This window comes from Talpa occidentalis, unplaced genomic scaffold (genome assembly GCF_014898055.3).
Source record: "Talpa occidentalis isolate TD23 unplaced genomic scaffold, MPIMG_talOcc4v2.1 talOcc4.3, whole genome shotgun sequence".
NCBI classification, from domain to species: domain Eukaryota; kingdom Metazoa; phylum Chordata; class Mammalia; order Eulipotyphla; family Talpidae; genus Talpa; species Talpa occidentalis.
In genome coordinates, this window is record NW_023603184.1 from 6,263,052 (window position 1) to 6,290,725 (window position 27,674).

At 53.4% G+C, this 27,674-nt stretch overlaps 1 protein-coding gene across 4 annotated transcripts in view; it reads right to left on the reverse strand.

Annotated features, from left to right (window-relative positions):
- Positions 1-27,674, reverse strand: part of PRDM11 (PR/SET domain 11) — a 99,523-nt gene that overhangs the window by 45,523 nt on the left and 26,326 nt on the right. For 3 of the 4 annotated variants that reach the window (XM_054699249.1, XM_054699248.1, XM_054699250.1), the window contains 3 exons: positions 4,878-5,002; positions 4,424-4,527; positions 3,602-3,864 (listed from right to left, as the gene is read on the reverse strand). In XM_054699249.1, the coding sequence (XP_054555224.1) occupies positions 3,602-3,864; positions 4,424-4,527; positions 4,878-5,002 (492 nt within the window). Of the gene's footprint in view, positions 1-3,601; positions 3,865-4,423; positions 4,528-4,877; positions 5,003-5,601; positions 5,714-27,674 lie in introns of those variants that run through there. The other variant, XM_037522406.2, reaches the window with a different exon arrangement.

The window sequence follows — 27,674 nt, forward strand, 5'->3', positions numbered from 1 at the left end:
CAGATGCTGGAGGCAGGCCCAGGACCTGTACTTCCGACCCATGGCCACGACTCACAGGTTCCCGCCATCTCCTCCCTCCTTGGGTATAAGCTCTTAGAGCAGCTCACGGAACCCAGAGACACACTTTGCTACATCACTGTCTTATTACAACGAGATGTAATTCAGGCACAGCCAGATGGAAGCCACACACAGGGCAAGGGGAGGGGCTCCCCATTGCAATCACCAACCTGGAACCTCTCCAAGCCCTGTCCACTTGGGCCTTTGAGGAGACTTTATGATAGAGGCATGACTGAGTAGCCCACTGGTCATTAGAATATGAGTCAACCTCCAGTCCCTTTCCCCTCCACAGAAGTTGGGGGTTAGGGGGTAGAGACATCCTCAGGTGGTTCCAAAAATCACCTTATTAACATAACAAGATTTTTTTTTTTAGCATTCTCCACACTTAGGAAATTCTACTGTTTTGGGGGCAGAGACTCACGAACTGTGGAGGAAGAGCAAATATATAGGAACTTACAAAACCCTCTTGGCCTAGTGCTAATCAAACTGAGAAGTGACAGGATTGGTCGAAACGTTCCAGTGAGGTCTCTATCCCACCACATCACTGCAGGCCTTCTCATCCACGGAACTATTGACAGCTGAGGTCAGAATATTCTTGGTTGTGAGAGGCTGTCCTGGGCCTTGTAAATGTTCAGCGGCATCTCTGGCCTCTACCTTCCACTTGCTGGTAGAACAATCCCATCTGGTGTTGTGACAGCCAAAATGTCTCTAGACATCTCCAAATGTCACGGCAGTGGGGAGGGAGGAGCTTGAGAACCTGTGTCCTGGTAACAGCTCTTGCTCAAGTCTCTGATGACTTTTCTGGCACTGAATCCAGTGGGCACTCCTGGGCCTCCTGAGCTTGCCTGCTCAGCAAATTGGTTACCGTTGGCCATTCTGGTCTTCCTACCTCTCAGGCTGCTCTTTCTGTCTCCCTTGCAGGACCAAGCCCCACTTCTGAACCAATAACTGCTTCAGTTCCTCAAAGCTTAGTCCCTGCCGCTCAGGGCTGCCCTCGGTAGGGTTGGCCCTCCACACCCTCGGCCCCACTGACACTTCAGCACAGGTGACTCACAAATGAGCCCTCCAAACCCGTATATCCAACTGCCTGCTTGACTCAGCCACTTGGATACCTTGCTATCACTCCACATGCAGCAAGTCCAAGGGATCCTTCCCTCAACCTAGTGCTCTTCCAGCCTTGCCATTGCTTAGACAGAGGTACCACTGCCGCCCTGTTGGGAGGCAGCAACTGCAGGAATTGTCCTGGACACTCTCCCTCACTTGGGCCAATTAATCTAATTTCATTGGAATCTCTTTTATCTCTAACATGATTCACACACCAGTTCACTTGTCTCCATGTCTCTGCCCCACTCTAGCCCAAGCTTCTACATGGCCAACCGAGAGTCTGGCCACAGAGCTCTAACCCTGGTGTGGGCACCCATTCTTGACCAATGCCTCCCACCCCCCAAATTTTCTCCAGACTGCAGCCAAAGCTGCTTTTTAAAATACATATGAGGGCCTCCCTGGTGGCGCAAGGGGGTTAAGACACAAACTATGAAGTTATCCACAGCCACTGCAGCATGAGTTCGAGTCCCGTCCAGGGAGCTACCCACATGGCTCAGCAGACCTCTTCTGACTCGCCCGCTGCTCCCCTCAGCAGTGTATTTCAGTCCATCCACCTGTTCTGTTCCCCACCCTGTCTCTGGCCCCTCCCCCCGCACCTCTGGCCTGTACCCCAGTTCTTGTATGCATAAATAAATCTTTAGAAAAAAAAACAATGCACACATGACAGCTCTTCATTGTTCTTCAAACGAAGCACCAAAAGTCCCCATTTTGTCCACTGGGCGCTACGTGGCCAAGCCTCCCTCCCTTATGTGTGTGTCATGCCAGGCACACCGACCTTCTTCCAGTTGCTCAGAGGCGCCTACTCTCCCTGCCACGTGGCCGCGCTGCAGTGGCACCTGGAAGGCCGCCCCCAGCTCCACCTGGTGAGCGCGCTCTTCCTTCAACCACAGCTCAACCATCAGAAAGCCTTCCCCAGCCTCTGGCCACATAGATTCCCCTGCTTCTTCACATTCTCCTAGCCTCACTGTCTCGCCATCATTTTGCAAATTCCCATTTTTCACATATATTTATCTTATTCTTTGATTCCTTCCCTCTCCCCCTCAGTAGAATTATGAGGGCAAATTTAATGTTCGAACCGGTCCACAAACAAATCCCAAGCCAGCCCAGAGCCTGGCTCAAAGGACACCCTCAAGAGTGATGGACACCCTCAATGAGTAATGAACAGCCTTCCTACCCCAAGCCCGCCTCTTTCTGTTGTACCCCTTTTCCCGCTCTGATCAAGCTCGGCCCGAGTCCCCTCTGACAAGCGCTCCTCTTCACGTCTTTGAAAGCCTTTCCTCCTCGCCTCCACATTCCATCAATAAATCTTGAGAATTCCCCCTCCTAAGTCTCTCTCCGGTGTACCCACAGCACCTGAGCTTAAGTTACCATCTTTTCTCACCTGAAGCCCCCACCCAGCCTCCGACCTGGCATCCTGTTCTCACCCACGACCTCTGCTGGAAAGGCAGCGGTGGCCTCCTGGCCCGCAGGATGAGGCTGCGCGTGCCTTGGCCCGGAACCCTCGTTGATCTGGCCTCTGCCTCCCTCTCCTGACGATTTCCTGCCCCCCGCCTCGCAGGCTCATTGCTGGCATCACACTGGAGACTTCTCTGAGTTCCCCTCTCTCTGCTCTTCTGTCCGTGTGGAGCACTTTCCCATCCCCCATCCACTAACCGCTACTGATTGCTCAGGATCTGAGTTAAAGAGAACCTTGGCCAACGCTACCACTAGGACAGCGGCCGCAGTACTGATACCAAGGGCAAGTGTGAGTCTAAGCATTTTACAGCATCCACTCATTTAATCTTCACTATCACCCTCGACTATCCTGTTACAGAACAGGCACAGAGGCTAAGTGACACCTCCAAGGTCGCATTAGATAGACAGTGAGGAGCACAGCAGGCTGAAATATTGAACTCGGGCTCCCCCCAATTCCTGAGCTCGATAAGCCAGCTCCCCCTGTTCCCAGAGCATCCAGGACTCCCTACTGGTACCATCTGCCACACATGGACACCCGGGTAGAACGCCTGTTCTCCCCACCAGAGTGGCTGCTCCCTGCGGGCAGGGTTCATGTCTCCTGTGCTGAAGGCTTTACCTCCAGCACCTGGGCTTGTTGCGTCTCCAGCTGAACGTCATGCACCCCCAAAGCCCCCAGCAACAAGTCACCCTCTCCAGACAAGGGCTTGGGTAAGCCCTTCCTTCATGCCATGAATGGCTGGCCAGACACACACGAGGATTCATGGGGAAAGCGCCCCTCCACTGATTCTGCCGACGACTGCCAGGGCTCCTTAGCATGGCCTTGCCCACCAAGGGTCTCCGCCACTCTGCTCCCACAAGGGGACAGCAGCAGCCATTAGCCACAAGTCTGCAGTGAAAAATGCTTGGGCCAGAGAACAGCTCCCCCTGCTGGCTTCCTCTCGCGCGTGCCAGCACCCTCTCCCATGGAACAGCGGGGCACACTCACCAGCCAGGAGAAGAAGCCCGCTGATTTGTCCTGGGTGGAGATCTGCCCCTCGTAGGGGCCAAAAATATGGCCTTTGGGGATGACCTCGTTGATGCATCGCACGTCATTCTCACCACTGGCCTCCTTGACCACCTCCATGCCCTGCGGGATGGTGAGGGCAGCCCGGTCTGGGATGCCCACAGGCACCGGCGTGTCAGACACAAACACCGGGGGACCATGGTTGGGGCACTCGTCCACAAAGTACTCCTGGCAGGACTCGCAGACTGGAGGGATGGAAAGAGAAAGAGCCTCAGCTGTTGACAAGTGGTAGGACCCCCATGGAGGTGGCTGAGGGAATGATGAGGAGCCCACCCTGACAAGAGCGTAGACCCGAGGAAAGTGTACTACACAGGAGCTGCAGCCCTGGCTCCACCCCAGTCAGCCACAGGCCACTGGGTTTTCAGCAGCAAAAACCATGTTTCTCCCTAGAGGCTCAAAGAATGCGTCTACCCAGACTAAAGAAGCCAGTAGCTCCCTCCGTTTCCAGTTTGAAAAAGGAGCAGAATGCAAGATTTTGCAGTCAGATGGGCCTGGGTTTGGAAGGCAATGATGCATGTGTGGGCTGGGAGACCGGGGTAGGTGCTGCCCCTCACCACACCTCCCTGTACCCTCAGCTGGCCACTAATGGCCCCTCAGTGACCAATGGTGAGGATGAACCAGCCCTGGGCCCATGTCTGGTTCATCATAGGTGAGCGTGTGTTACTCCCGCAAATTCTCTACACAGAGAAGGGGGTGGGAGGCAAAGGGAGGGGCAGCCCAGGAAGAGCCCCAAGTTCTACTTACACCAGAAGTCCACTTGCTGGAAGCTTTTGGGCATGATGAGGTCACGCTTCCCCTTCAGTTTCTTGGGGTCCACTTCCATGGTTGAGGGGTCCGGTCTCCTAGAGCTGCCAGGACAGGGGCCAGTAAAGAAAGCAAAGAAGCTGTCAGGGAGTGAGAGGCCAGTGGGCAGAGGAGCTGCGGACCTGGCCGGGACATCATGGGGTCATGGAGAAGGCAGAGGCGCCCAGTCGGCCTGCCTGTTCAGTGCAGGTGGCAGCAGAGAGAGAAGTCGAGACCTGAACCCACACCTCCTGGGCTCCTGGGTCCATCGGGAGCCAGAGCTCACTTCTGGGCCCAGGAGTTGCCCAGAGCAGGTTAAGGGAGGCGGGCAGAAGTGGGGCTCTCCCCAGGGTCTCCAGCCAACCCAGCCCAGCCATGCCCCTTCCCCCTCTCCTGTCCCCACGCGGGGCCTCACCAGGGCTGGCCATACTCCTGGTCGCGGAGGGGCGAGCAGACCTCGGTCTTCACCACGGTCACCATATCCCCCACGGCCGCCTTGGGCTGCGCCAAGCACTCCTTCATGTTCTCAGTCATTCTGTCCTGGGGACGCGGAAGGCGGGACCAGCACAGGAAGAGGATCAAAGAAACAGGGAAGAGGGGTGAGTGGGGGAGAGGGCAAGCGGGGGTCCCGTGGAGTCTGGTTACCCTCCCTGCCATCCCCAGAGGAAGCGCTTGAGAACACAGACAACAAAAACAGCTGTAGCCCGGCCAAGAGGAAATGCCATTTCTATCCCGGGCTGGTCCTGGGGATGGCTGGAGCCACCAGCCCCACGGGGTCAGGGGCGGAGGGACAGCTCAGGCCAGCAGGGAGGCCTGGAAAGTACAGCCTGGACCCCGAGACCAAAGGGCAAAGGGCATGAAAAAGCACAGTAGCCGCCCCGCAAGTCTGCGGTGGGGAGCAGGGACGGGATCTGCTGGAGTCCAGCTGGGCCCGGGGTGGGCGGGCCCTCGAAATGGCCTCGGCGCCTGCTGCCCAGCCCCTCACCCAGAAGCTGCCAGGGAATGCAGCCAGGCCCGCTTCGCCAGCTCGGAGCAGGTACAGGCGGGGCCTGGGGGTCCCGGTGGGGGCTGGCAGGCCCGCCCCGACTCCAAGCCCCACCCCACTTTCTCTGGGGGCGTCTTCCCAGCCCACTGCTTACCGCCCGCCTCCACCACCGCGCTGGGTGTCAGCCCCTCCCTCGGAACCCCAGCGTCCTCATGCCAGGCCCGGGGACACTCTTGAGGCCAGGCGGCGCGAGGCTCGATGCCCGGACTGGGGCCGCGCGCGGCCCGGGACTGGGCGAGCGCGCGTGTGACTCACTGCCCCGGCCCCGCTGGCCACACCCCTGCTCCTCGGCTAATCAGCCCGCTGCTCCCCACCGGGGCCCCAAAGCCAGCGGCGGCGGGGAGGGGTGTGGGGAAGCACGACGGCCGGCCCCCTCCTCCGAGCCGGCGGGGCCGGGGGCGCGCGGAGGGGGCGCGGGCGGCCCCGGCCTCCGGGCCGCCCCCGCCCCGGGCGTCCCGGCCGCGTGTCCGGCGGGGAAAGTGCGGGACCCGCGGGCGGGCGGGCCGGGCCGGGGCGGCGGCGGCGCGGGGGGCCGGGGGTGGGGCGCGGGCTCGCCCTCCGCTCTCACCAGCCTCCCGGCGGGGAGCTCCCCGCCCGGCCGGCCGGCCCTGCCCAGCGCCCGCCCCGCGCGGCCCGGCATTCCTTGCGGGGGCATGTGGCTGCTCGCCGGCCCCGGGGCGCGCAGCTGGCTGGCGGCCGGGAGGGGCCCCGCCTGGAAGGAATTCCAGCCCCTCCCGGGGGCCCGGCCCCCTCGCGGGCCGGGGGGCGCGGGGCGGGCGTCTCCCGCGGGCGATCGCGCCGGGGGGGCTGGGTCCCGGGGCGGGCGGGCGACCGAGGCGACCCGGACCGCAAACTGCGAGAGCGGCCCCCGCCCCCCGCGCGCCCCCCGCGCTCGCCCCCGCCCCGGACTCCGCAGGGCTGCAGCGCGGCCTGCGGCGCCACCCGAGCGCACACCCAGCCCGCCCCGCCGCGCGCCGCCGCCGGCCCCCGCCCCGCCTGCGCGCCCAGGTTGGGGGCCTGGCAAGGGGCGCCACGGTTGGTGCTCGGTGGCCCGCGTAGCCCACGGAATGGCCCCCAGCCCCTCGCCGGGAGTTGGGGGTCACGGAGGGGAAAACCTAGGTCTGGGAGATGTAAAGTGACTTGTCCAAGGTGACGCGGTCCATTCCTCAAGGAAGCTAGAGTGGCCCCTGGGACGTCCTGAGTAAACTGAAAACAGGCGAAGCCCCCACATTCATGCATCATATTGCAGGTGTGCTTCACCTCGGCACGGTCCTCTTCTGAAAGGATCACGGGGCTCACCCAGAAGTGAGTTCACACCTCAGCCCACAGCTTGTCCAGCCGCCAGGTGGGGCAGCGCCCTATGGGTTAGTAGAGGATCACGACGCAGCTCTGCCCCAGGAGCGCATCTCACTTACACGCGGGCCCCTCACACACAACCCATCCGCAGGCAGAAAAATCTAGGGGTTAGGAGCCCAACGTCCTGAGCAGCAGTGCCTGGTTCCAATCCCACTGACTGGCCTTGGGCAGGTGTTAAGAACTGAATGTTTGAGTTTCTCTGAAATTCACAGGTTGAGGCCCTAACCCTCAAGGTATTTGGTGACAGGGTCTATGAGAACAGAAAGCTTATACTGAGTCATAAGGGTGGGGCCCTAATCCAATAGACTGGTGCCCCTATAAGAAGGGGAAGAGCGCCAGGGCTCTCCCTGCCACCTGAGGACAGAGAGAGCACCGGCTTGCAAACCAGGAAGAGAGCTGTCACCAGGAACAGGACTGTGAGAAATCAGTGTTTGTTGTTTAAGCATCCCTCCCCCACCCATGGGATAATGTTATGACAGCCTTAATGAGTGCCTGGACCCAATTTCCAATGTGTATTTATGGTTGGGGGAGGGGAGGTAAGCTAGAACATGCAATGCATCGAACATGCAATGCTCAAATTCCAGCTGGGTGCTTGAGATTTCAGCTCAATTCTGACACTCTACCTGAAAGGTCCATGCAGGAAGCCGGAATGCAACAGAACCTTTCGCTACCTGGACAAAACATCAGATTCCACAGGCTAAAGGTTCAGTCTGCTAAGACTGTCCCTTTCCCCAACCCCCACTAAAGATGCCTGTGCTCCCCAGTCTAGTACAAATAGGAGGTTCCAAGGACCCCCTCCATCTCAGATGGTAACTGCAAGTCTAGGTTAGTACCTGTGCTTTCAAACCACTGGCTATAAATCAGGTGTTACCAAGATCCACTCCTGGGAGGGGTCAATTTCCTAGAAAAGTTCACAGGACTCAGAAACTTACTAGGTCACTAGGTTATTATTAAAAGGATCTGACTCAGGAACAGCCAAATGGAAGAGATACACAGGGCAAGGTATGTGGAAAGGGGTGCAGCGGCTTCCGTGCCCTCTCCAGATGCACCATTCTCCCCAGGTCTCCCTGTGTCCACCAACCTGGAAGCTCTTGGAACCCTGCACTTCTGGGTTTTCAATGGAGCCTTCATTACATAAATATGACTGAGTAATTCATTGGCCTTTCGTGATTGTATTCAATCTCCTGCCCTCTCCATCCCCGATGTCAGGGGGTGGAGCTGGAGATTCCAACCGACTAATCACAGGGTGGGTTTTCCAAGCAACCACCCCCACCCGTAGGTGCTTCCAAAAGACACCTCATTTATATAACAAAAGACACCTTAATCGCCCTCTACACTTAAGAAATTCCAAGCTTTGGGAGCCTTAAGTCAGAAACCTCAGGGGAGATACAGAATTGGTCATCTGAATGTCAATCATTATTTTTCTTATAACTACAGCGTCGCGCAGTCCCAGCTAACTAATACAACAGGCCATTTAACATCCCCGTGCTGCCAAGTTTTCTTCTGGCTAAGGTGGCAAATACTGGACTCTACCACAGACATTGCCACCTTAAAGGGGCAGGCATGGGTTTGGAGGAAGCTAGGCAGGGTTTCTGGACTTCTTCCTGAAGAAAGCTGGTGAGGAAGGTGGCTATGAGTGACTTCCTTAAGGGGTGGCTTTGACTTCTCTCCATTGGGTTGGATTACTTTTTAAGTGAATTATTTGCAAACTGGCACTTGATTAGAACAGGTGCAATGGGCCTCCCTAGTGGCACAGCAGGTTGAGCACAGCAGGTTGACTGCATGGCTGTGGGGCTGTCCGCATCCTCTGCAGGGCAGGTTCCATTTCCGGCCGGCCAGGGAGATACCCACATGGCACAGCAGACCTCCCATGTCTCGCCTGCTGCTCCCCTCAGCACTGCTTTCAGTCTGTCTGCCTGTTCTGCTCCCCACTCTTTCTCTGGTGAATCCTCTCACCCTCCTGTGCCTCTGACCTGTACCCCAGTTCTTGTATAAATGGATAAATCTTTAAAAAAAAAAAAAAGAACAGGCACATGGAACATTTTGCACTGGGCTCTCCTGCTCCATCCGAACTGTGAACTTGCTGTGTCCCCTACTGCAGGGTATGTGGAAAACTCCTTACCCATCCTCACCCCTCACCCTTCACCCCCACCTCATAATAATACCTTCTTCTAGTCCCACATCCTTTTCCTCCGGGCACCTGTCACACTTGGAACAGTCTTTGGTTAGCATGAAGTTCCTTTACTCATAATAGATTGTAAGTTCCCTTTTGCTCACCACTGCCTGGCACCGGCACCAAGCTAGAGACAAGCAAGATGCTAGGCCATGGACTTTATGGGGACATTTGCTCTCAAGGACCACGCTTGCGGGCTTGGCACCTAAGAGTGAATGCCCCCTTTTATTTTATACCCTAGGTGCCTTGCTCCCCTTACTCTGCTCTCAGTCTTGTCTAGCACATACTATATCCCAACAAACACTTATCAGATGAATTTATGTCCAAATGACCCATACCACAATGTTTCTGGGGTTGGGGGAATTTACTGCTCTCCCTCCCCCAAGGTCCTGCCAAGTCCATTTAGAGCCTTAACTCTTAAGAAACCACAGAAGGGAGTGTGGGGTATTGTTTTTCATCCTCTTCTCTATGGACAGTCTCTTGGTAATCTCTGCCACGCAAGTTGGGTGGCAAGAAAGATGGGACCTGGGGTCAGAATCTGAAAAGTTGCAAAGTATAAGCAGCTTTACCACAGGCACTTCACTCAAACTCTCTAGACCTTAATTCTTTCCTGGTAAGAGGGAGGTAATCATACTTACCTGGCTGTTCCCATGAGCAATAAAGGTGATAAAAGTTAGGGTATGGTGAGCAGCAGGAGGAGAGAGGAGAGAGGGCATGGAAGAGTGACTAAAACAAGGAGAAGGGAAAGTAGGCAAAATTAAGAGAATAAAGGGTGGAGGGTAAGCTGGAGAGAAGAAGAACAGAAAAACGTCAGGAGGGAAAGGGAGACTGAGAGAAAGATAGAGAAAAAGAGGTACACGGACATTTTTCTAAATCTTAAATGATCCTGGGAAAACCATCCTCCTGGAAAAAAGTGAGCATCTGAAACTGGAAATGTTTGAGAGGAAGTTTTATTTTTCATGTACATCCCACCTTCATCAGTTTGTAGGTTTGTGATGATTTATAACACATACATACACACCACACAGGGCAATTAAACCACCAGAGGCCTCATAGAAAAAAAGTTATGCCCATTAACCCAAGAGTCTGCTACATGGGCAGTAGTGATCTAGCTTTCCGTTCAGTTCTGAGCCTCCTGGCAGCTAAAGCAAAAAGGGAAAGAGGATGGCTTACAGAGTTCTCATTATCTGACACATATTTATTGATTGTCTGCACAATCAGGTTTTCTCCATTCTTGGAGGAGTCCAGCTGCTAGGAGAACCAAGATTTGTATGACTGATTTTTATTACAACTACTCTCTGTCTGCAATGAAAGACCATGGAAGCAGGGAGGAAAAAGATGGGATGTGGCAATACCAGAGAGACTGAACAAGGGCTACGTCCTTCACTGATTTCATCTCCAGGGGGGGCACTGCCAGGCCTGGGCCAGGTGAAGCTCCAGCAACCATTTCTGCAGACTGCTCTGGCCCTGCTTGCCTAGGAAGGGGCTTGGGGGAGGGGTGGTCTGAAGGCCTCGCAGAGGACTCCAAGCTTCTGGCAATTCTCCCTCTCAGCTGGCTCCTCTGAGTCTGCACACGCAGAGATTAGGCATGTTGCAAACCCAGCAATGAGATGCAAACTCAAGAGGAGGGGGCAGAATGCAGCTCAGGAGCTTGCAGCTCTGTTTTCACCCTTGGCGGGGCTCCAGGGTCCTGGAATGCCCAGCAGCAATGTGGCCAGAGGACTGGGAGTCTGTGCCCACTTGGTTTCCCTAGAGGCTGGCACTATGAGAATTTGGCAGCATCCTTTGTTGTCCCCTCTGATAACAAAGGGATAGGAGTTAGGGGACTAGTCCAACTTACATACTGACCTGTCCTGAGCCCTGGGTATCCTGAGCCTTGGTTGTGCCAGGAAGATTTTAAGTGACCTGAACAAGTTCCTGCCTTGCCCTGAGCCTCAGTTTCCCCTTCCTGAAAAATAGGAGGTCCAACTAATGGTTCTTAACAACAAATTATGAGGGTAGTAAAAAAGAACCTGGAATTACTGTTGAACTTACATGTCCAGTAAGCACTGCCTCTAGAAAGAATAAATTATATATCTTCAATTTATACATAAGACAGATGTGCAAATTTATTTTGATAGAAGTATAATAAAGGGAAAGTGATAATAAAAGATAAAATATAAAAGATAAATACACTTTTAATAGGGCTAAAAGCAAAGTTTTAAAGAAAAATGAATAAAAATACCTCAATAAAGCTATAATACAAAGATGTTTAACCCAACAGAAAAAAAAAATGGAAAAGGTCATGAAAAAACATGAAGAAAGACAAATTGACCAATATGGTTCATGGAAGCTCATAAAACTTTTAATACTCAAATAAATACAAATTAAAACAAACAAATAGCATTTCTCCTCTATTAAGCTGGCAAAGATTAAAAATCTTGATAACATTCAGAGTTGGCGAGCGTGTGGGGGAATACCTTTCTATGCTACTGGGTAGAATATAAATTGGTGGTGTAAATTTTCTGGAGGGCAATTTGGCAACACATTCTAAAAACCTTGAATGGAGCAAAATCTTTGTGGGAATCCCACGTCCAGGAATTTATCCTAAGGAAATAATTCAGTTGTGTGCAAAGATTTACCCACAAGGCTGTCCTCTGCAACACTATTTTTTTAAAGATTTATTTATTTATGCATACAAGAGCTGGGTATTGGCCAGAGGTGGGGGGGGGGGGCGGTGAGAGGATTCACCAGAGACAGAGTGGGGAGCAGAACAGGAGAACTGACTGAAATACTGCTGAGGGGAGCAGCGGGTGAGACAGGAGAGGTCTGTTGTGCCATGCAGGTCAGCTCCCTGGCTGGGGATCAAACTCAAGCTGCAGTGGCTGCAGATTGCTTCATAGTGCTGATGCTTAACCCCTTGTGCCACCAGGGAGGACCCAGCAACACTATTTTATTAGCAAAACAAAAACAACAAACAACTTAAAACTCAAAAACAGGAGATAAATGAATAGATAGTATACAATAAAATATTAGACAGAAAGTAACAAGGCATTACAAGGCTATTGATATGAAAACACATGCTCAACACATGTTAAATAAAAATGAACATCATTAAGTGAAAGAAGTCAATCTGAAAAAGGATATAGACAATGTGATTCCAACTATATGACATTCTGGAAAAGGCAAAACTATGGCGCTGTAACAGTGAAAGCAGGGAAGAAGGTGATGTTCCAGGTGACCTGCCCCACCCTAGGGAAGGGTGGAGCTGGGCAGGGAGGTGAAGGTAGAAAAGACTGGGGAAAGGACTGGAAGGTAGAAGAGGAAGGAGAACAGAGAAAGAAGAAGGGGAAGAAGCAGAGAGGGATGGAGAAAGAGGACTGGAGGACACAGATGGAGCACAGAGACAGGTGAAGGAGAAGCCACGCTTGCTTCTTGGCCTTAGGCTTGTACCAGGGCCATGGGAGACATGGAAGGCAAGAGGCCCCGTGGGGAGGCTGGCAATGGCAGCCTTTATCTTGATTTTGATTTTGCTCCTTTCCTTCCAGACTCGTCTGACTCCTTCTGCCCCTTCCCTATGCCTCCCCACCAGAAGATGCCTTAGACTGGTAGCAGCTTTCGGGCCTCAGCAGCCCTGCTTTGGGCCAGCCCTATTTGGCTGGGCATCTACCCCTGCAAGGGATGGGTAACCCTGTGAGTTTAATTGGAAACTATTTTAACTATTCTTTCCCATCTCCTCTCTCCGTTGCACACTAATTGTATTAAAGTTCTTTTCCATCGAATGTCTTGTTCACACATAGTATGTTTGTCTTGATGTGGTGGATAGCAGAACCCACTTAGAGTAGACAGGTTTGGGGGTCCTGGGGTGCTCCTCGTTCTGCCCACTGGCAGAGACAGTAAAAAGATCAGTGGTTACCACAGGTTGGGGGAGGGAAGGATGAAAAGTTAGAGCACAAGGATTCTTAGGAGAGAGAAACTACTCTGTATGAGGCTGTCAGCGGTGCACGCATGCTGTTACACATGTGTCCACAGAACGAACAACAAGAATGAAACTTAATGTAAACTATGGGCTGTGGGTGATAATGTGTCAGTGTAAGTTCAGCAGTGGCAACAAAGGCACCTCTCTGATCTGGAATGTCCACAGGGCAGGGGTGTGTGCAGGGGAGAGGACTTGGAGGGGTGAAGAAGGTACATGAGAACACTTTGTACTTGCTGGAACTTGCTGTGAACATATAAGTGCTCTAAAAAATAAAGTATTTCTAAGAGAAGGTTATACAAGATAGACGTAAAATCACTCCATTGACTGATTGATAGATAATAGGTAGGTAGGTAGATTTGCACACACAAGTCTGGGGGGGTACATTTTGGGGTATCACCAGTGGTCATCTGGGAGGATTGCATAGAGGGACTTCCTGGTTTCTTCTTTTTACTTATGAGGGAGAAAATGTTGCTTAAAAATTCTTTAAAGGAACTCTTCATACTCAGTTTAGAAATTGCTTGTGACTATATCTAAGATTCACCTTTATGCAATTGTCATTAGATGTTAAGATTCAACTAATTAGTTAAGAGGAAGGAGAAACCCACACACTAAATAGCAGGCATATAAGTGCAGTTGATGAATATTTGATGAATGAATAAATGAATCAATAAGGGCTTCAATATTTCTAACATACAGCACCTCTGTTTTTATTTATCTTTATGATTCCTATTTTGAGCACAAGGATCAGGGGTCTGCTACACAGATGGCAGCATTACATAATAATTCATTCATTTTCCTATGCTCCCCACTTATGTGATAACCAAGGCTAACACCTGCTCTCATTCTAAACAAAAACAAAGCAATTCTGCACACTGGTTCACTTGTCCTGATGATTACAGGGAACTAGCTGTACAACAGTCTTTTTTTTTTAAATTTATTTATTTATGCATACCAGAACAGGGGTATAAGCCAGAGGTGTGGGAGGGTGAAAGGATTCACCAGAGACAGAGTGGGGAGCAGAACAGGCAGATCTACTGAAATACTCTGCTGAAGGGAGCAGTGGACGAGACAGGAGAGGTCTGCTGCGCCATATGGGTCAGCTCCTTGCCTGGGGATCAAACTTGTGCTGCAGTGGCTGCAGATAGCTCCACAGTGCTGAGGCTTAACCCCTTGCGCCACTGTACAACAGTCTTTATACTCCTTTATGTTTAAAAAATAACTTGGGTAGAATACTTTGCAGAACTGAGAATGAACAAGTTACAACTACATATATCATATGGATGAGTCATAATGCTGAGAAAAGAAACCAGACTCTAAACAATACATGGCATATGATTCATCCCATTTATATGATGTTTTTTAAAAATAATAGGCAAAACTCTGGTGTAACAGGTCAAGTTAATGGTTTTCCTTGAGACATTTGAAAGGGGCAGGCTTGGAGGTTGCAGGTTAGGTGCTAGATTTTTTTTAAAGATTATTTATTTATGCATACAAGAGCTGGGATGCAGGCCAGAGGTGGGGGGGGCCGAGAGGATTCGCCAGAGCAGAGTGGGGAGTAGAACAGCGGAACTACTGAAATACACTGCTGAGGGGAGCAGCGGGCGAGACAGGAGAGGGAGCATGGTGGGAATACTTGTGCCTGGGGACAGTCTTGTGGGACTGAGGTCTGTGTTAATCCAGATAGAGTTCCAGAATTGAAGTGCTGAACAACTAGTTGGTGTTGAAGAATCAAAGCATTGGCAGGGGTCGGAAATCATCTCAGAGATGGGAACTTTAATGGACACGAAGACACTGAGCACTGGTCCTATGTCTGCCCGACTGCTGCACTTCAGGACACACTTCTTGTTACTCAAGTCCCTGCAGCATGGTGATTCCATACCAGGCAGCGGTAGGTCATCCTCAATGGTACCCTGAAAACCCCTAAACATACAGGCCCCACCCACTTGTGAGTCTACTCCAGGTGGCTCCTGAACTCTGGCTGTGCCTCCATCAAGCATCCAGCTTGAAGATGCCTTGGTCTACAAGGGGCCAGTTGGATGGAGCTGCAGCATTTGCCTCTAGCCCTCACACACCCCAGCCTCTCCCCTCTGCTGGAGACGTGAACTGAAGCTACCACCTAATGGTTCTCATGCACCACTGGGGGGAGTGTAAACTTCCTTCGATCCTGCAATTTCACTTCTAAGGAATTCCTCCAAGATGTGTGTATAAGAGTATTTTGCTGCACGGTCTGGAATAGCAAAAGACTGAAAACAACCAACGTGTCCATCTGGAGGTTGGTTAAATAAATGATAGCGGATCCGCATACCAGGCAGTGTTTCCAAGAAGGAAGCGAAGGAACAAGCTCCACCCTCTCCTCCAAGCCGCCAGCCTCCTCTCCCTGTCACCTGGAGGGCTGCAGGCCCAGCAGGGCCACCTCCCTGCTTCCCCACCGCCCCGCTGCCCGTTATTCTCCACCCCGAAGTCCCCGTGAACCTGTTACAAACTAAGTCAGATGAAATGGCAGTTCCTGCCCAGGAGCCCCCCCAGGCACCCCATCTCATGAAAAGCACAGAGCACAGCTCCTCCCTGGCACCTGGAAGCTGTCTGCGCCCATTGCCTCTGAGACCTCATCCGCGCAACCCTCCCACCCCAGCCACAGGGGCTGCCTTGCTCAACTTGCAACAGGAGACTGTGCACTGGCTGTTCCCTCTGCCTGAACATTCTTTCCCAGAAGCCTCGGGGCTCACTCCCCTCAGGTCCTTCACTCAATGTCACATCCTCTGGCCACCTACAGAAAATTGCAGCCCCTTCCACTTCCTATCCCTCCTACCTTGCTGTATTTCCCCTCTACTCTCCATCAAGTGCATGTGCTGTGTATTTATGTCATTTGCTATCTGCTTTTCCAAATTCTAGGTGAACTCTAGGAAGGCAGAAAGGCTTATCTGTTTTGTCTATCACTGCCACAATACCTGGTACCAGATAAGCGCGCGCGCACACACACACACACACACATTTTGTTGAATGGGTTACAGAACTGGTGGGGAAAACAGAAGAGAGGTAAAGGCAGTGTGTATAATGTGAGAGGCAGCAGAAAGGGGTGGTTGAGAGTGTGGATTCGGTCCTGGGCTGCGCGGGCTCAACTCCCCCCTGCATCAGGTACCGCTGCGTGATGTCAGGGAGTTATGAACCTCTCTGGGGATCTGAACAGCGCCTGCCTGATAAGGCCGTTCGTTAGGAGGATGAAACGAACCTATATTGGTAACACACTTAGAACGGCATCTGGACGCAGTGAGCAAGCTGTATAAATGCGGTATAGAAAACAAACACGCACCATTTTAATAAAAAGGACACACACATTTATACATGCTCCTGTGAGCACAGAATGGCTCCAGGCGGTGACAGCTGCTGCTCCCAGGGAGGAGGGCTCGGAGGAGAGGGACTTCGCACTGAATTTGATACCAGATGCGTGCTGCTTTGATTTAAAAAAAATAGATTAGTCATGCCTAAGAGTTATATTAATTGTCAGGTAGGCACGTGGAAGTTTATTATACTCTTCCACCTACCTTTCTTGCAGAATAAAAAGTAAAATGATACATATTAGTAGTAATAGTTTAAGAAATAAATCCCAGGACACCCCACCCTCACACTGAGAAGAGCAGGAGGGGAGGAGGCATCTGCTGACAGAGGGAGGGTGGGCCGAGGGACTCCCCCCGCCCAGCCCTGCTGTCTCCATGGAAGGGGACCCTGAAGTCAGGCTGTGCAGCTCCAAGCACTGAGTCAAGCACAGCCACATAAGGCTTGGGGAGAAGGGGGTGAGTGGCTGTGGGGGGTAGAGGCAGGCCGTAAGCAGTGGAGGGGTCTCTGGACTCAGGGGCTCAGGGAGACCGCTCTTTCAGATGACAAAGCAGAAGAGGGAAGGTCATGATGCAAAGAGGCTGAGATCTGTCTCTGGTGAATCCGCTCACCCTCCCGTGCCTCTGGCCTGTACCCCAGCTCTCGTATAAATAAATAAATCTTTTTTAAAAAATGAGATGTAGATCACTTTAAGGGGGACAAGCAGATGCGGGAGACCCAACACCTCTGCTTTCCTGGGCTCCATCCCCCTGGGATGGGAATGAGGACAACAGAACTAAGCCATCTGCCTCCAAGTCACACCCGTGACTCTCAAGGTAAGGGTAGGGCTAGGTGAGTCTCACTGCATCCTCGAGGCTGTTGCAGCCCAAAGGACGCACCTGGACTTCCTGGTCCAAGCCCCTCCTTTCTAGACAGAAACTGAAGCCCAGGGGGGAAGTGACTTGCTCAGGCCCTCCCAGAGCCCACCAATATCCAGCCTGTGCTGGCGGCCCCACACCCAGCCCCTGTTCTCCTGGCTCCTACATGCCTCTCAACCCACCACCCACAGAGCTGAGCCTCAACTCAGCCAGGTCGGACTCTGGAGAGGCAGCACAGGGCTGCACCGGCCACAGGAGAGGGTCCCACTGTCTGCGCTCGGACACCAAGAGGAAGGCCAGGAAGGCCTGCAGAGGGAGGGACAGAGGTCTCCTCTTCCTCCCTCCTGCACAGCCCTTCGCCCCCACATTCTCACAGCCTGCTTCTTTGCCCAGTCTTGCCTAGAATCTCGGAATTAAAAGAAACCTCTAAAGTCACCTAAATCCTCTCTTCTCAAGGTGCGGTCCGCAGACCCGCAGTGTCAGCATCACATGGAGCTCATTAGACACGCAGAGTCCCTGGCTCTACACCTGACCTCCGGAATCAGTCTGCCTGATGAAAGGAAGTCCCCAGGTGATTTGTATGCAAGTTGCAGTTCAAGATGCATGAGTCTAAACTGCAGGAGGCTCTAAGTCACAGTATGTACCACTGAGCAGGCATGAGCACCTCCAAGTCACTGCCAGGCACACAGGCCCCCATTCCATCTTGGACAAATAAGGTGGGGGGTGTGGGGGGGATGGGCTGCACCCTGGGCCCTCAGCATCCCTGCACATCCTTGTTGATATGTCTAACTAAAGGCCTCCCCTCTGACCCCCGCCGTGCCTGTAGCTAGTCACATAGGTTATTAAACAGGTCAAGGTGACTCCAGCATAAATACTGCGCTCACCCCCAGGGGAGGGGAACTGGCTCCTTTACTGCTTGCTACAAAAGCTGCCCAGCCCTTAGCCCTGAGTTCTTCCGCTGCAGTGTAACCCACTGCCTGCTGTCACCATCTGGATCTGCCTGTCCCCCCTGTGGGACTTGGGGTGGCTCGCCCTCGCCACCGGGCAGGTGCTCCTGCCGTCTGCTAAGCTGTGAGTAAGAAACTGCCTTGCTGATCCAGAGCGTGGGTCACGCTTACCCCTACTCGGTGAAGTGAGGTTCTTCCTGACGCTATGCGTGTGCTGCCAGCAGTCATTTATTAAGAACTGGTGATCATTCCATGTGCTCAGGGAAGGGCTCAGACGCACGGCCTCCTACTAAGTCCTTGGTGTGAAGAGTCAAAGGGAACCTGGTCTATGTAAGCACCTTGCTTGGCGCCCGGCCTTGTGCCAGGTGTGCCACTTTTTATGATCACAATCCTCTCTGGAGGGCGGATCTCCAGGGCACCCCTGGAGGGTGGATCAAACCCCCTTGACACTAAATGAAACTGAAGCATTGCTTCCAGCTCCTTCTCAAAAGAGCGAGAAATTAGTGATCAGGACATGGGCAATAAAGCCATAAACAAAGGAGACATGTTTGGAGGCTGCTACCTATGAACACCTACGCGGTGGTATGATCACTCGCAATTATAATTATTGTTTGTGAGCCCGCCACAACACACAGGTGTTCTGGGGCTTCTCGATGAGCTGACAAGCTCCCCTTTGCGGGCGCTGCAGTACCAAGACACTCCCTGGGGAAGGTGAACCTGGCAAGGACGGAAGACCTTCACCCCAGTCCTCCAGGAAGGAGGCACGGATGTGGCTGATGCCAGGCTCTGTGCCAAGAGCTCTAATGCGCCATGAAGGATATCCACTCATTCACTGGCCACTTGTTCCAGGGTTACCCAGAGCCAGGCACTGTCCTAGGTGCTAGGAGCTTTCTGGGGTAACCAGGTCCCTGCTACTATTAGGAGGTTGGGCAGACTGTCTAGCCTTGTCTACTAACATCCATTCCCTCTCCTGGCATCAAGTCCCCTGGTGTCCTTGGGGAGTCTCATCTTCCAATGCTTCAGCCTAGGATGGAAGCGTGACCTAGGGTGGAGCAATCAACACCTGTTTCTGCTGCTCACTGTGAATGGCGCAGGGGAGGGTATAGGTCCACCCCTGCAGTTTTGGGGGTTGAAGGCATCTGCGGGAAAGAGAGACTGCTGAAAGAATAGACTGCATGTATGGATCTACTGGAAGTCAGCCACCGCGCTCCCTGTCCACCAGCCTGCCTATGAATGGAGCCAGTGCAGAAAAAGCAGAGAAACTGGACAAACCAAGTCCTGAAGACACTGTATGCACTGCTGGATCCCAATATGCCTGAAGACCTAAGAGGCACCTGGACTTCTCACTTTGCTGAGCCAATATATTCTATTTTTATTTATTCTTGTTTAAATTGCATTTCCCTCTGATTGTATTTATTCCTTTCAACAACCTAGTGAGTGCAGTTTAACTTCGTTTTTCAGATAGGAAATGGAGGTTCAGAAAGGTTAAACTGCTTGAACAAGGCAGCACAGCAGCTGTCTGGAGTCTGCCCAAGTCAAAGCCCATGCCCTCTCCGCTACTCAAAGGCAGCAATCCAATATGGGGAGTCTCCCATGGCAGGAATTTCCTGGGAGAGGTGTCCCCTAGGGACAACTGGAATGAGCCTGCTCCAACTGGAGACAGGTCTGTAGAGAGGCAGCAGAGGAAAGGATGTATAGGTTACAGGCTGGCAGCTGTTCTTCTTAAGATTTATTTTTCCTTTAGGTGCCAACTTTGAAGAAACAGGTGATTACGTATTAAAAACAGGGATGTTCAGCTTTTCTGGAAAATCAGAAGCAATACCAAGCAGTTGGTCCTACGAAGTAGTAATTTTCGAGTGCTGGGTGGTGCTGGTTCCACTGGTTTCGGGTGCTGGGTGGTGCTAGTGTGTTCTCTGCCTGGGCCTCGGATCTCAATCCGGCGTGGCAGAGTCCAAAGTACCGTGAGACACTGTCCTCTGAGAACCAGCCTCTAGTGAGATGGGGGTGCTATCTCGAGATCTCGCTGGCCTCCCAGCCTCTCTCCACTCTGGCCTCCCAAACCCCCAGTGCCCAGGTGGTTCCTGGTACCCAGCAGGGGCTCAATACACACTTGGTGAATGGAAGAAGACAATAAGAGGGTGTGAGCTGGGGTGGGGGCTCCAGGACTACCTCCCAGTGACCTCGTAAACCTACTCGCAAGGGGCATGGGAGAGGAGTAGGGTGGGAGCAAAGCAGGCCTGTGGGCCACTGGCATGAAGCAGTTTGGGGGCTTCCCTGGTGGCACAAGGGCTTAAGTCGCAGCACTATGAAGCTATCCTCAGCCACTGCAGTATGAGTTCAATCCCTAGCCAGGGAGCTAACCCACATGGTGCAGCAGACCTCTCTCCTGTCTCACCCGCTGCTCCCCTCTCTGTCTCTGGTGGGTCCTCTCATCCCCTGCTCCTCTGGCCTGCACCCCAGCTCTTGCATGCAAAAAATAAATAATTTTTTTTTTTAAAAAAAAAAAAGCAGCAGTTTGGCGTAGAAGTTGCGAATGTGAGGGGGCTCTGGAGCAAGGTTATCTGCATGCAAATCGTGGCTCGGACACAACTGTGTAGTCTGGGAAGTTATTTCACCTCCTGTGCCTCTGGCTAGCCCTCCATAAAATGGAAATAATAGTCTAACTGGGTGGTTGTGAGCAAAGTGGTGAACACTCAGTATATTACTATTAGGCTGACCTCTTTCACTCATTCACTGACCTGGGATAAATCCCTTCTGAGTCTCAGTTTACCCAAGGCGGTTAGGATCTATTTTCTGGGAGGACCTGCCAGCTCGTATTCTGGGACTATGAAAATTTAGCATTCCCGCATTCTCCACAAAGATGTACCCCCATAGGTTGCAAGGGGTATCTCTGCCAAAGGACTCCCCCATGAAGGTCAAAACAGACCCAGTGACTATCAAGGGAAAAAAAAAAAATTGATGCCAAATCCCTTTAGATTTATTTGGCCCAAGTTTCAGCCCCAGGCTCACTGACCCCAAATCATAACCCAAAGTCCCAGGGAGCTAGCTGGAAGGAACTAGCTCTCGGGGGTTCTTTTGGGGCTCCCGGGGTGCCTGTACAAGGAAGGGTCCTTCTCAGGGCTTGCAAGCAGGGCTCCCCACGGACGTTCACTGCGGCTGGCGCCCAGGCATCCAGCTGGCAGAGCCGTTTCCATTTCTCTCACACACCCCCGGATGGGAAATGATTCATGAAAACCAAGAAGGTAAAATTAGCCCAAAGGCTGCCGAGTAATTTATGCAGCCAGCAGCCCCAGGAGGGAGGGAAAGCCCGCACTGCCAGCTCAGTGGCCTCCCGGGGGCTGGCAGCGGCCAGGCTGGCCATCAGAAGCCTCAGTCTCCAGAGTCTTCTATTTCTGGACTTGACCTCCAGGGCTGCTGGTAAGACTTCCAGAGCTTTCTCTGACCCGTTCCCCACCATACTCATTTGGCCACTGGGGACTTACTAAGCGTCAATGAGTTACTTGGGGAGTCACACACAAATCATTTCTTCCTTTCCTCAACCTGAGGAGGAAAGTTTCACTTCCTCAATTTCACAGGAGGGAACTGCAGTGCAGAGAGGACAAGTGGGTAGCCAGATATAAGTGGCAAAGCCCGGAATAAAACCCAAAGCTCATGAATTCAAAAGGCTGAGCTTCTCCCCACCCTGCCCTACCCCCACCCCGACCCCCCAAACCTCAAGTTCTCCGGGTGGGGTGAGGAGAGTGAACCTAGCAGGGAGGCCCTGGCAAACCCCACCACACCCTGCTATACTTTTCACAAGTATGGCTCCTTGACCTCCAGCCCAGAGGTCTGACGAAGGGAGGAGGGTCCCCAATATCCCAGTATCTGAAAAAGGGTTGAGGAAAATGCCAGACTGGGCCTTGAGGCAAAATCCTACCCCTTAAAGAGGGATAGAGCAGCAGGAATCGGGAGCCCCATGGTGTCTCACTTGGTAGGGCCATATACCAAGGCCCAGAGAGGAGCAGGCTCTCACCCAAGGTCACATAGCAAACCTGTGGCAGAGCCTAGGAGGGAACTGCATGTCCCGAGTCCCCCTGCGGGGAGCCTGCTATCAGAGATACACAGAGAACAACTTGAGCGGAGGGGCATCCCTACATGCGGAGGCAGCTGAGGTGAGTCACCCCTGAGACCCAAGCCCCCTCCTCCACACATCTTTGGAATCCAAAGGGGACACATGAGCAACTGGAGCAGGCATGTCAGAAGGCAGTAGGTGAGCAGACTAGAATCTTGCTCCTTGCCTGGCAAGTCACCAATCCCCCCTGAGCCCTGGTAAAAGACAAGAACACATGTGGTGAAGTGCCAGGGGCTGCGAATGTGCAACGTGTGCAATGGGAATGCAAAGGCCCAGCACAAAAGCAGTCACAGTCACCCTCAGCCCCTCACTTTGCCCAGAGGAAGCCAGGGCCAGCCAGGAGTGACACCCCATAGGCACCCACTCAGAGAAAACATCCCTCCATCCCGGGGGCCGTCAGATGCTACCAGTGGGACAACTCAGGGCAGCACACCCACTCCCAGCACATTCCAAGCAGCTCAGAGGCACTGCCTCCCCAGAGTGACCCCGAGTTCAACACTTCAAAAATCATCGCACCAGTCCCTTCCTATCCTGAAGGCAAGGAGGCTTGAAACCCATTTTATGGCGAGGAAACCAATATTCAGAGAGGCTGACACACATGCCCAAAGCCTCACACTCGTTCATGCAATTATTCACTCAGCAAACGCATACGGAGCAGGGACCAGGCAGCGTGCTGGGAATGAGGTGGCGTCTCCGCCCCTGTGGCAAGGCAGGGGTTCACAGGGAACCACGGGAGCCACACTGCCAGCATTCAGCTCCTGGCTTCACCCCCGCATGACCTTGGGAAGTCACTTAGCCTCGCTGTGACTCAGTTTCCTGTGCTGTAAATGGACAGTAATAATGGTGGCGGGAGTTATTCTGAGGATTAAGTGAGATTACAGGCTCAGAGTAGAGTGGACTAGAAAATACCTGGCATGGAGTAAGCGCTCAATAAATACCAACAGCTGCTCTTGGGTTCAAACTCACATCTCTCTGACATTAGTGGCCAGCCCCTAAGGTTTGGCAGGACCCATGTCTCTGTGTGACCCAGCAGTGTGACTGGTGAGGGTCTATATCTAGAATCGGGGGTAGGTTCCAGTTTGCCGCTGTCATCCACCAGCTCGGACAAGTCTCTGGGCTTCCCGAGCCACACTTTCTCCGCTCTTAAAATGGGCCGAGTGAGGGCTGCTCTCCAGCCTCCCTGGGAGAAGTCCCAGGGTCCCCAAGGTGGTTGCAGGCCACAGGATGGGACAAGTCCCCTTCCCAGCAAGGCCTGTGGTCTTGGCTAAAGCAGCCAGACTCTGTTCTCTGGTGCCCCCGTTACCAGGGGGGTACTGGGGAAGGGCACCCCAGGGAATGATCCCCTCCCACTGTGCTCAGTGACCACACATGCCACACCCCAGAGGGCAAGTGGTCAAGAGGGACTGGACGGCTGGGTACCGTCTGCCAAGACATCACACTGGGTGGCCTTGAGGAAAAGAACAGAAGAAGAGCCAGAGGGTCTGGGTCTATGCCAAGCCGTGTGACTTTGGGAAATTGCTTAACCTCTGGGCCTCAGTTTCCACATCAGTGAAATGACCACAGGGTGTCTGTGAGGAGCCAGTTAGATGGCACCGTAAGGGTGGCCTGGAACCTGAAAGGGGGTTAGGAGGAACAGCTAAAAGACCATCCTTGCCCTGCACGAAATACACAATCATCTGCCGTGGTTTGCCCCCGGGGGGCTGAAAGGCAAACTACTGCTTGGCCCAGCCAGTGTGGCCAGACAGGCCCAGGGCTCTCCTGAGAGGCTGGCCCCACGCTGCTTTCTTCTTCTGCCCGCCCTGCCGGCCACGGGAGATCAAATCTGCAGCCACAACGGCCTCATTGAGAACTGGTAAATCTGCCCAAGGTGTGGGGTTACGTTACCGGGCTCCTGGCCACCACAGTCGAGGGAAGGGTCAGGCTGACCTCCTTCCTTCTCTGTAGGCCCTGGGCCAGAACCTGCAGGGCCACGCCAGGCGGAAATCCGATCGCCTGCTGCATTCCCAGGCAGAAACCTCCTCTGGGAAATCAGTGGACAGAGGGATGAAGCCGTTGCAGAGACTGAAGGCTGGAGTCGCCGCAGGCTGCCCGCAGGGAACACAGGCTCCCTGCCCCCAGCGAGGGGGTCCCCCAGAATGGTAACATCAGCAGGCATTTACAGAGTGCCTGGTGGGGCGTTCTGCACTTTACTCTGTCCTAAAGCTGGCAGTGACTAAATGCTTGTCAGCTCTGCTTTACAGAGGATGCAACAGGCACAGCGCGGGTAAGCGGCGTTCTCAGAAACACAGTTGGTAAGGGGCGGAACCAGCCCCAGCAGGTTCCAGCAGTGGATCAAGGCACCTTCCAGAACAGCTGTCCAAGAAAGTGGGCCCTCAAATCAATCGTGCCTTTTGAGTAAGAACAGAAAACCCTGAGTGGGAAGGAGAAAAGGTCCCAAGCGCCAGGGCTACTGCTCCCAGCTCTCCGGGGACTGGCAGGGATGGAGAGCAGGCTTTCTCTCCAGTTCTACAGAAGAGACCCAGGCGTTGTGGGAGAGCCACAGGGAGATATTTGCTTCTGTGCAAAGTCTCACTGGACAGTTTTAAATATCAAACAACACTTTAAAAAAAATGCAACAGGTTCTTTAACCCACAGTTAAACAGCTAATCTAGTTATGCCAAGAAGGCACAAGACTAACATCAGAATGAACCCAAGTGTGCAGCAGTAAGGGAAGTGACTAAAGCAATGATGATCTCTAGATTGTGTAGCAGTGAAAAATAAAATAGAAAATGATGGTAGCTCACTCTGTCAGAGCGTGACTAGATGGCCCAGGTGCAGTGTTAGCTGTGAAAAGCATCTTGCAGGATGAGCAGCATTCCATGAAACCATTTGTTTAAACACATGCGTGTACCATAACGGTACATATTCCTATAGGTCACACGTGTCAATGAAGAGAAAAACATCTAGTCTAGAAGGATATATAACAAAGTAATAACCTATATAGCAAGTAATAACAGTGATGTTTCCCTGCAGAGGAAGAAGGAATGTTGTGCTTCTCAAAAAAAGACTTTTGCTTTTCTTACGTGATGCTTTTTTAACAGCAAAACAGTATTTGTATATTCTTTATATACGTAAAATGTAGTAAGACTGTATATAAAAGACACAATGAGCTGCCTTGGGGAGTGAGCTGCAGTCCCTGGAGGTGTGCAAGCATAGCAGTGGGGTGAAGGGGCTTGAACAGCACAAGGCCAGTGGGCTAGATGGTGCTTCTGAGCCACAGAGCCCCAAGGGGAGGGGTGGTGGGAGGCGGGGGTTTGAGGGGGTGGTTAGGGGTAAAAATCTGACTCTTGCCATGTGGAAGCGGCGTTTAAGGAAGCCCAGAGCATCAGACTCAGGAGGCACAGGCCGGGAGTTGTGGATTCTCCATGTGATTAAGTCAGTTTTGCAAGCCAGCTACTAGAGAGGGTTCCCCGCAGCCTAGCCTCTGCCTCTCCCCTTCTCCACAGCCCCAGCCCTGGCAGGTATGCTTGGCTTTAGTCTTAGACTCTCCGGGCCACATCTCTGGGAGGATCTCATTCTGGATGTGAGAGATCAGGAAGGAAGGAAGAGAAAGCGGGTGTGAAATGCTCCTAGGCCTGACCACCCCCAGCCGTGACACGGAGCCCAGGCGGAGGCTGGGCCTCATGATAGGCCCTAATCCCCAACATGCTGAGTCCCAGGTGAGTCCCAGGTGTGGCCAGCTCCCTGGTCCCTGACAGGATAACAAGCAAAGGTTAGTGATGTTTTTACTGTCGAGACAGCTACAAGGTCAAGAGAAGAGCCAGGAGATGTGGGCCTGGGTCCCAGCTCTGCTCTGACTTCCAACAGGACCCTGACAAAGCTATTGCACCCCATGGACCCGCAACTCCCTTATCTGCAAAATGGGCTCGTAGACTCCACGGGCCGCTGGAGAGGAGCCTGCCCACCGCTGGCCCTAGGCAGGGAGGAGAAAGCCGCAGGCTGGCGGAGAGCGAGGCCCAGGGTGAGATGGGAGCCCTTCTTGGCCACTGGCCTGGGCTGAGGGCCAGGGAGCTTAGGGAGGGCAAGGAGCCACTGGCAGGTGCCAGGAGGAGTCTGGTTTCTACCTGAAACTGGGGGAGGGGAGCCCTGGGAGTCAGCCAGCAAGTCCTCACCTCACCAGCAGCCCAGGGAACTGGGGCAGGGGCGGGTGAAAGAGCCACGAAGGGAATCGAGGAGAAGAAGAGCAAAATTCCGTCGCTGAGAGAGGCTGGGGCAGGCTGCGAGGAGCATGGGGGCTGGACTGGCCCTGAGCGCCGGGCACGACTTTGGAGGGTTCTTCTGGAAAGAAAAGGGCACGGGCCACCCAACCTGAGCCCAGGGTGCCCTGCGAGAGCGGGCCACTGAGAAGCAGGGAGGCCCCTGCTAGCACTCACAGCCCAGCTCAGGAGAGGGTGCAGCAGCAGGAGGAAGCCTGAGGCAAGTTCTGGGGCCCCAGACCTGTCCTTCTGGGGGGCCTCAGGGCACCCTTGGGCTCCTGCAAATACTGAGTCCTGTGTGGGATCAGCCCAAGGCAGAGAGAGCCAGAGGGGCCTGAGGATTCAGGTCTTGAACTTCCAAACATAACCAAGGTCACTGTCAAAACCAAAGCACTTAATGACTCCTGCCTTCCTGGCTCTGAAGCCCAAGCCTGGACAGGCAGCAAATGCCTGCCCAGCCCCGTCCAGGCAGCTGGACTCTGAGGAAGAGCAGCCAGACAACCTGGCCTGCTGCGTGGGGCCCAGCTGACGAGAGCTGCAGGGAGGGGCGGGGGCCGCGCCACCCTGAACAGGGGCCCCAGGAGGTGGGGCTGATGGGAGAGGCAGTGCCCACAGCTCCCTCCCAGGCAGGCCAGTACTCTGTGGACCCTGTGGCTACATGCAGGCCCAGGAGCTCACAAAACAGGAGGCTGCACCAGAGCTGAGGCCATGGCAGCAATGCTGGGCTGTGTTCGCATGAGCTGGGCTGGGCTGGGACACGAACCGTGCCTCCCTGCCTTAAACTGGCGTTCGTTCTTCAGGCCATGAATGCAGACTCAGCCCCAACCCTTAGTGGGTTTGTGAGGACACAAATTCAGGACACCGTCCGCTGCTCACATCCTAAACGGACCCCCCTCCATCACACACCAGTGTGTGGCCAATACCCCAACCTCAGCCCTCACACTGGGAGACAAGAGTGGGAGAGGGAGAAAGCAGGCTTGGAGCACTCGCCCGGTTCTCACTCCTGAGCGTGGCTCTGCACTGAGGGGACACACCCCCTTCCTCAGCTCACAGCACCAGTGAAGGGTCCCGCCCTAGCCAGACCACCACACTGGAGGCCATCCCCCTGACCAGGTCAGCCTCGGAAGGCTGCTGCTCACACCAGAGCGCCATCCAGTAGGAAGGACTCTTGAGGCAGCAGGACCAGGAGAACTATGT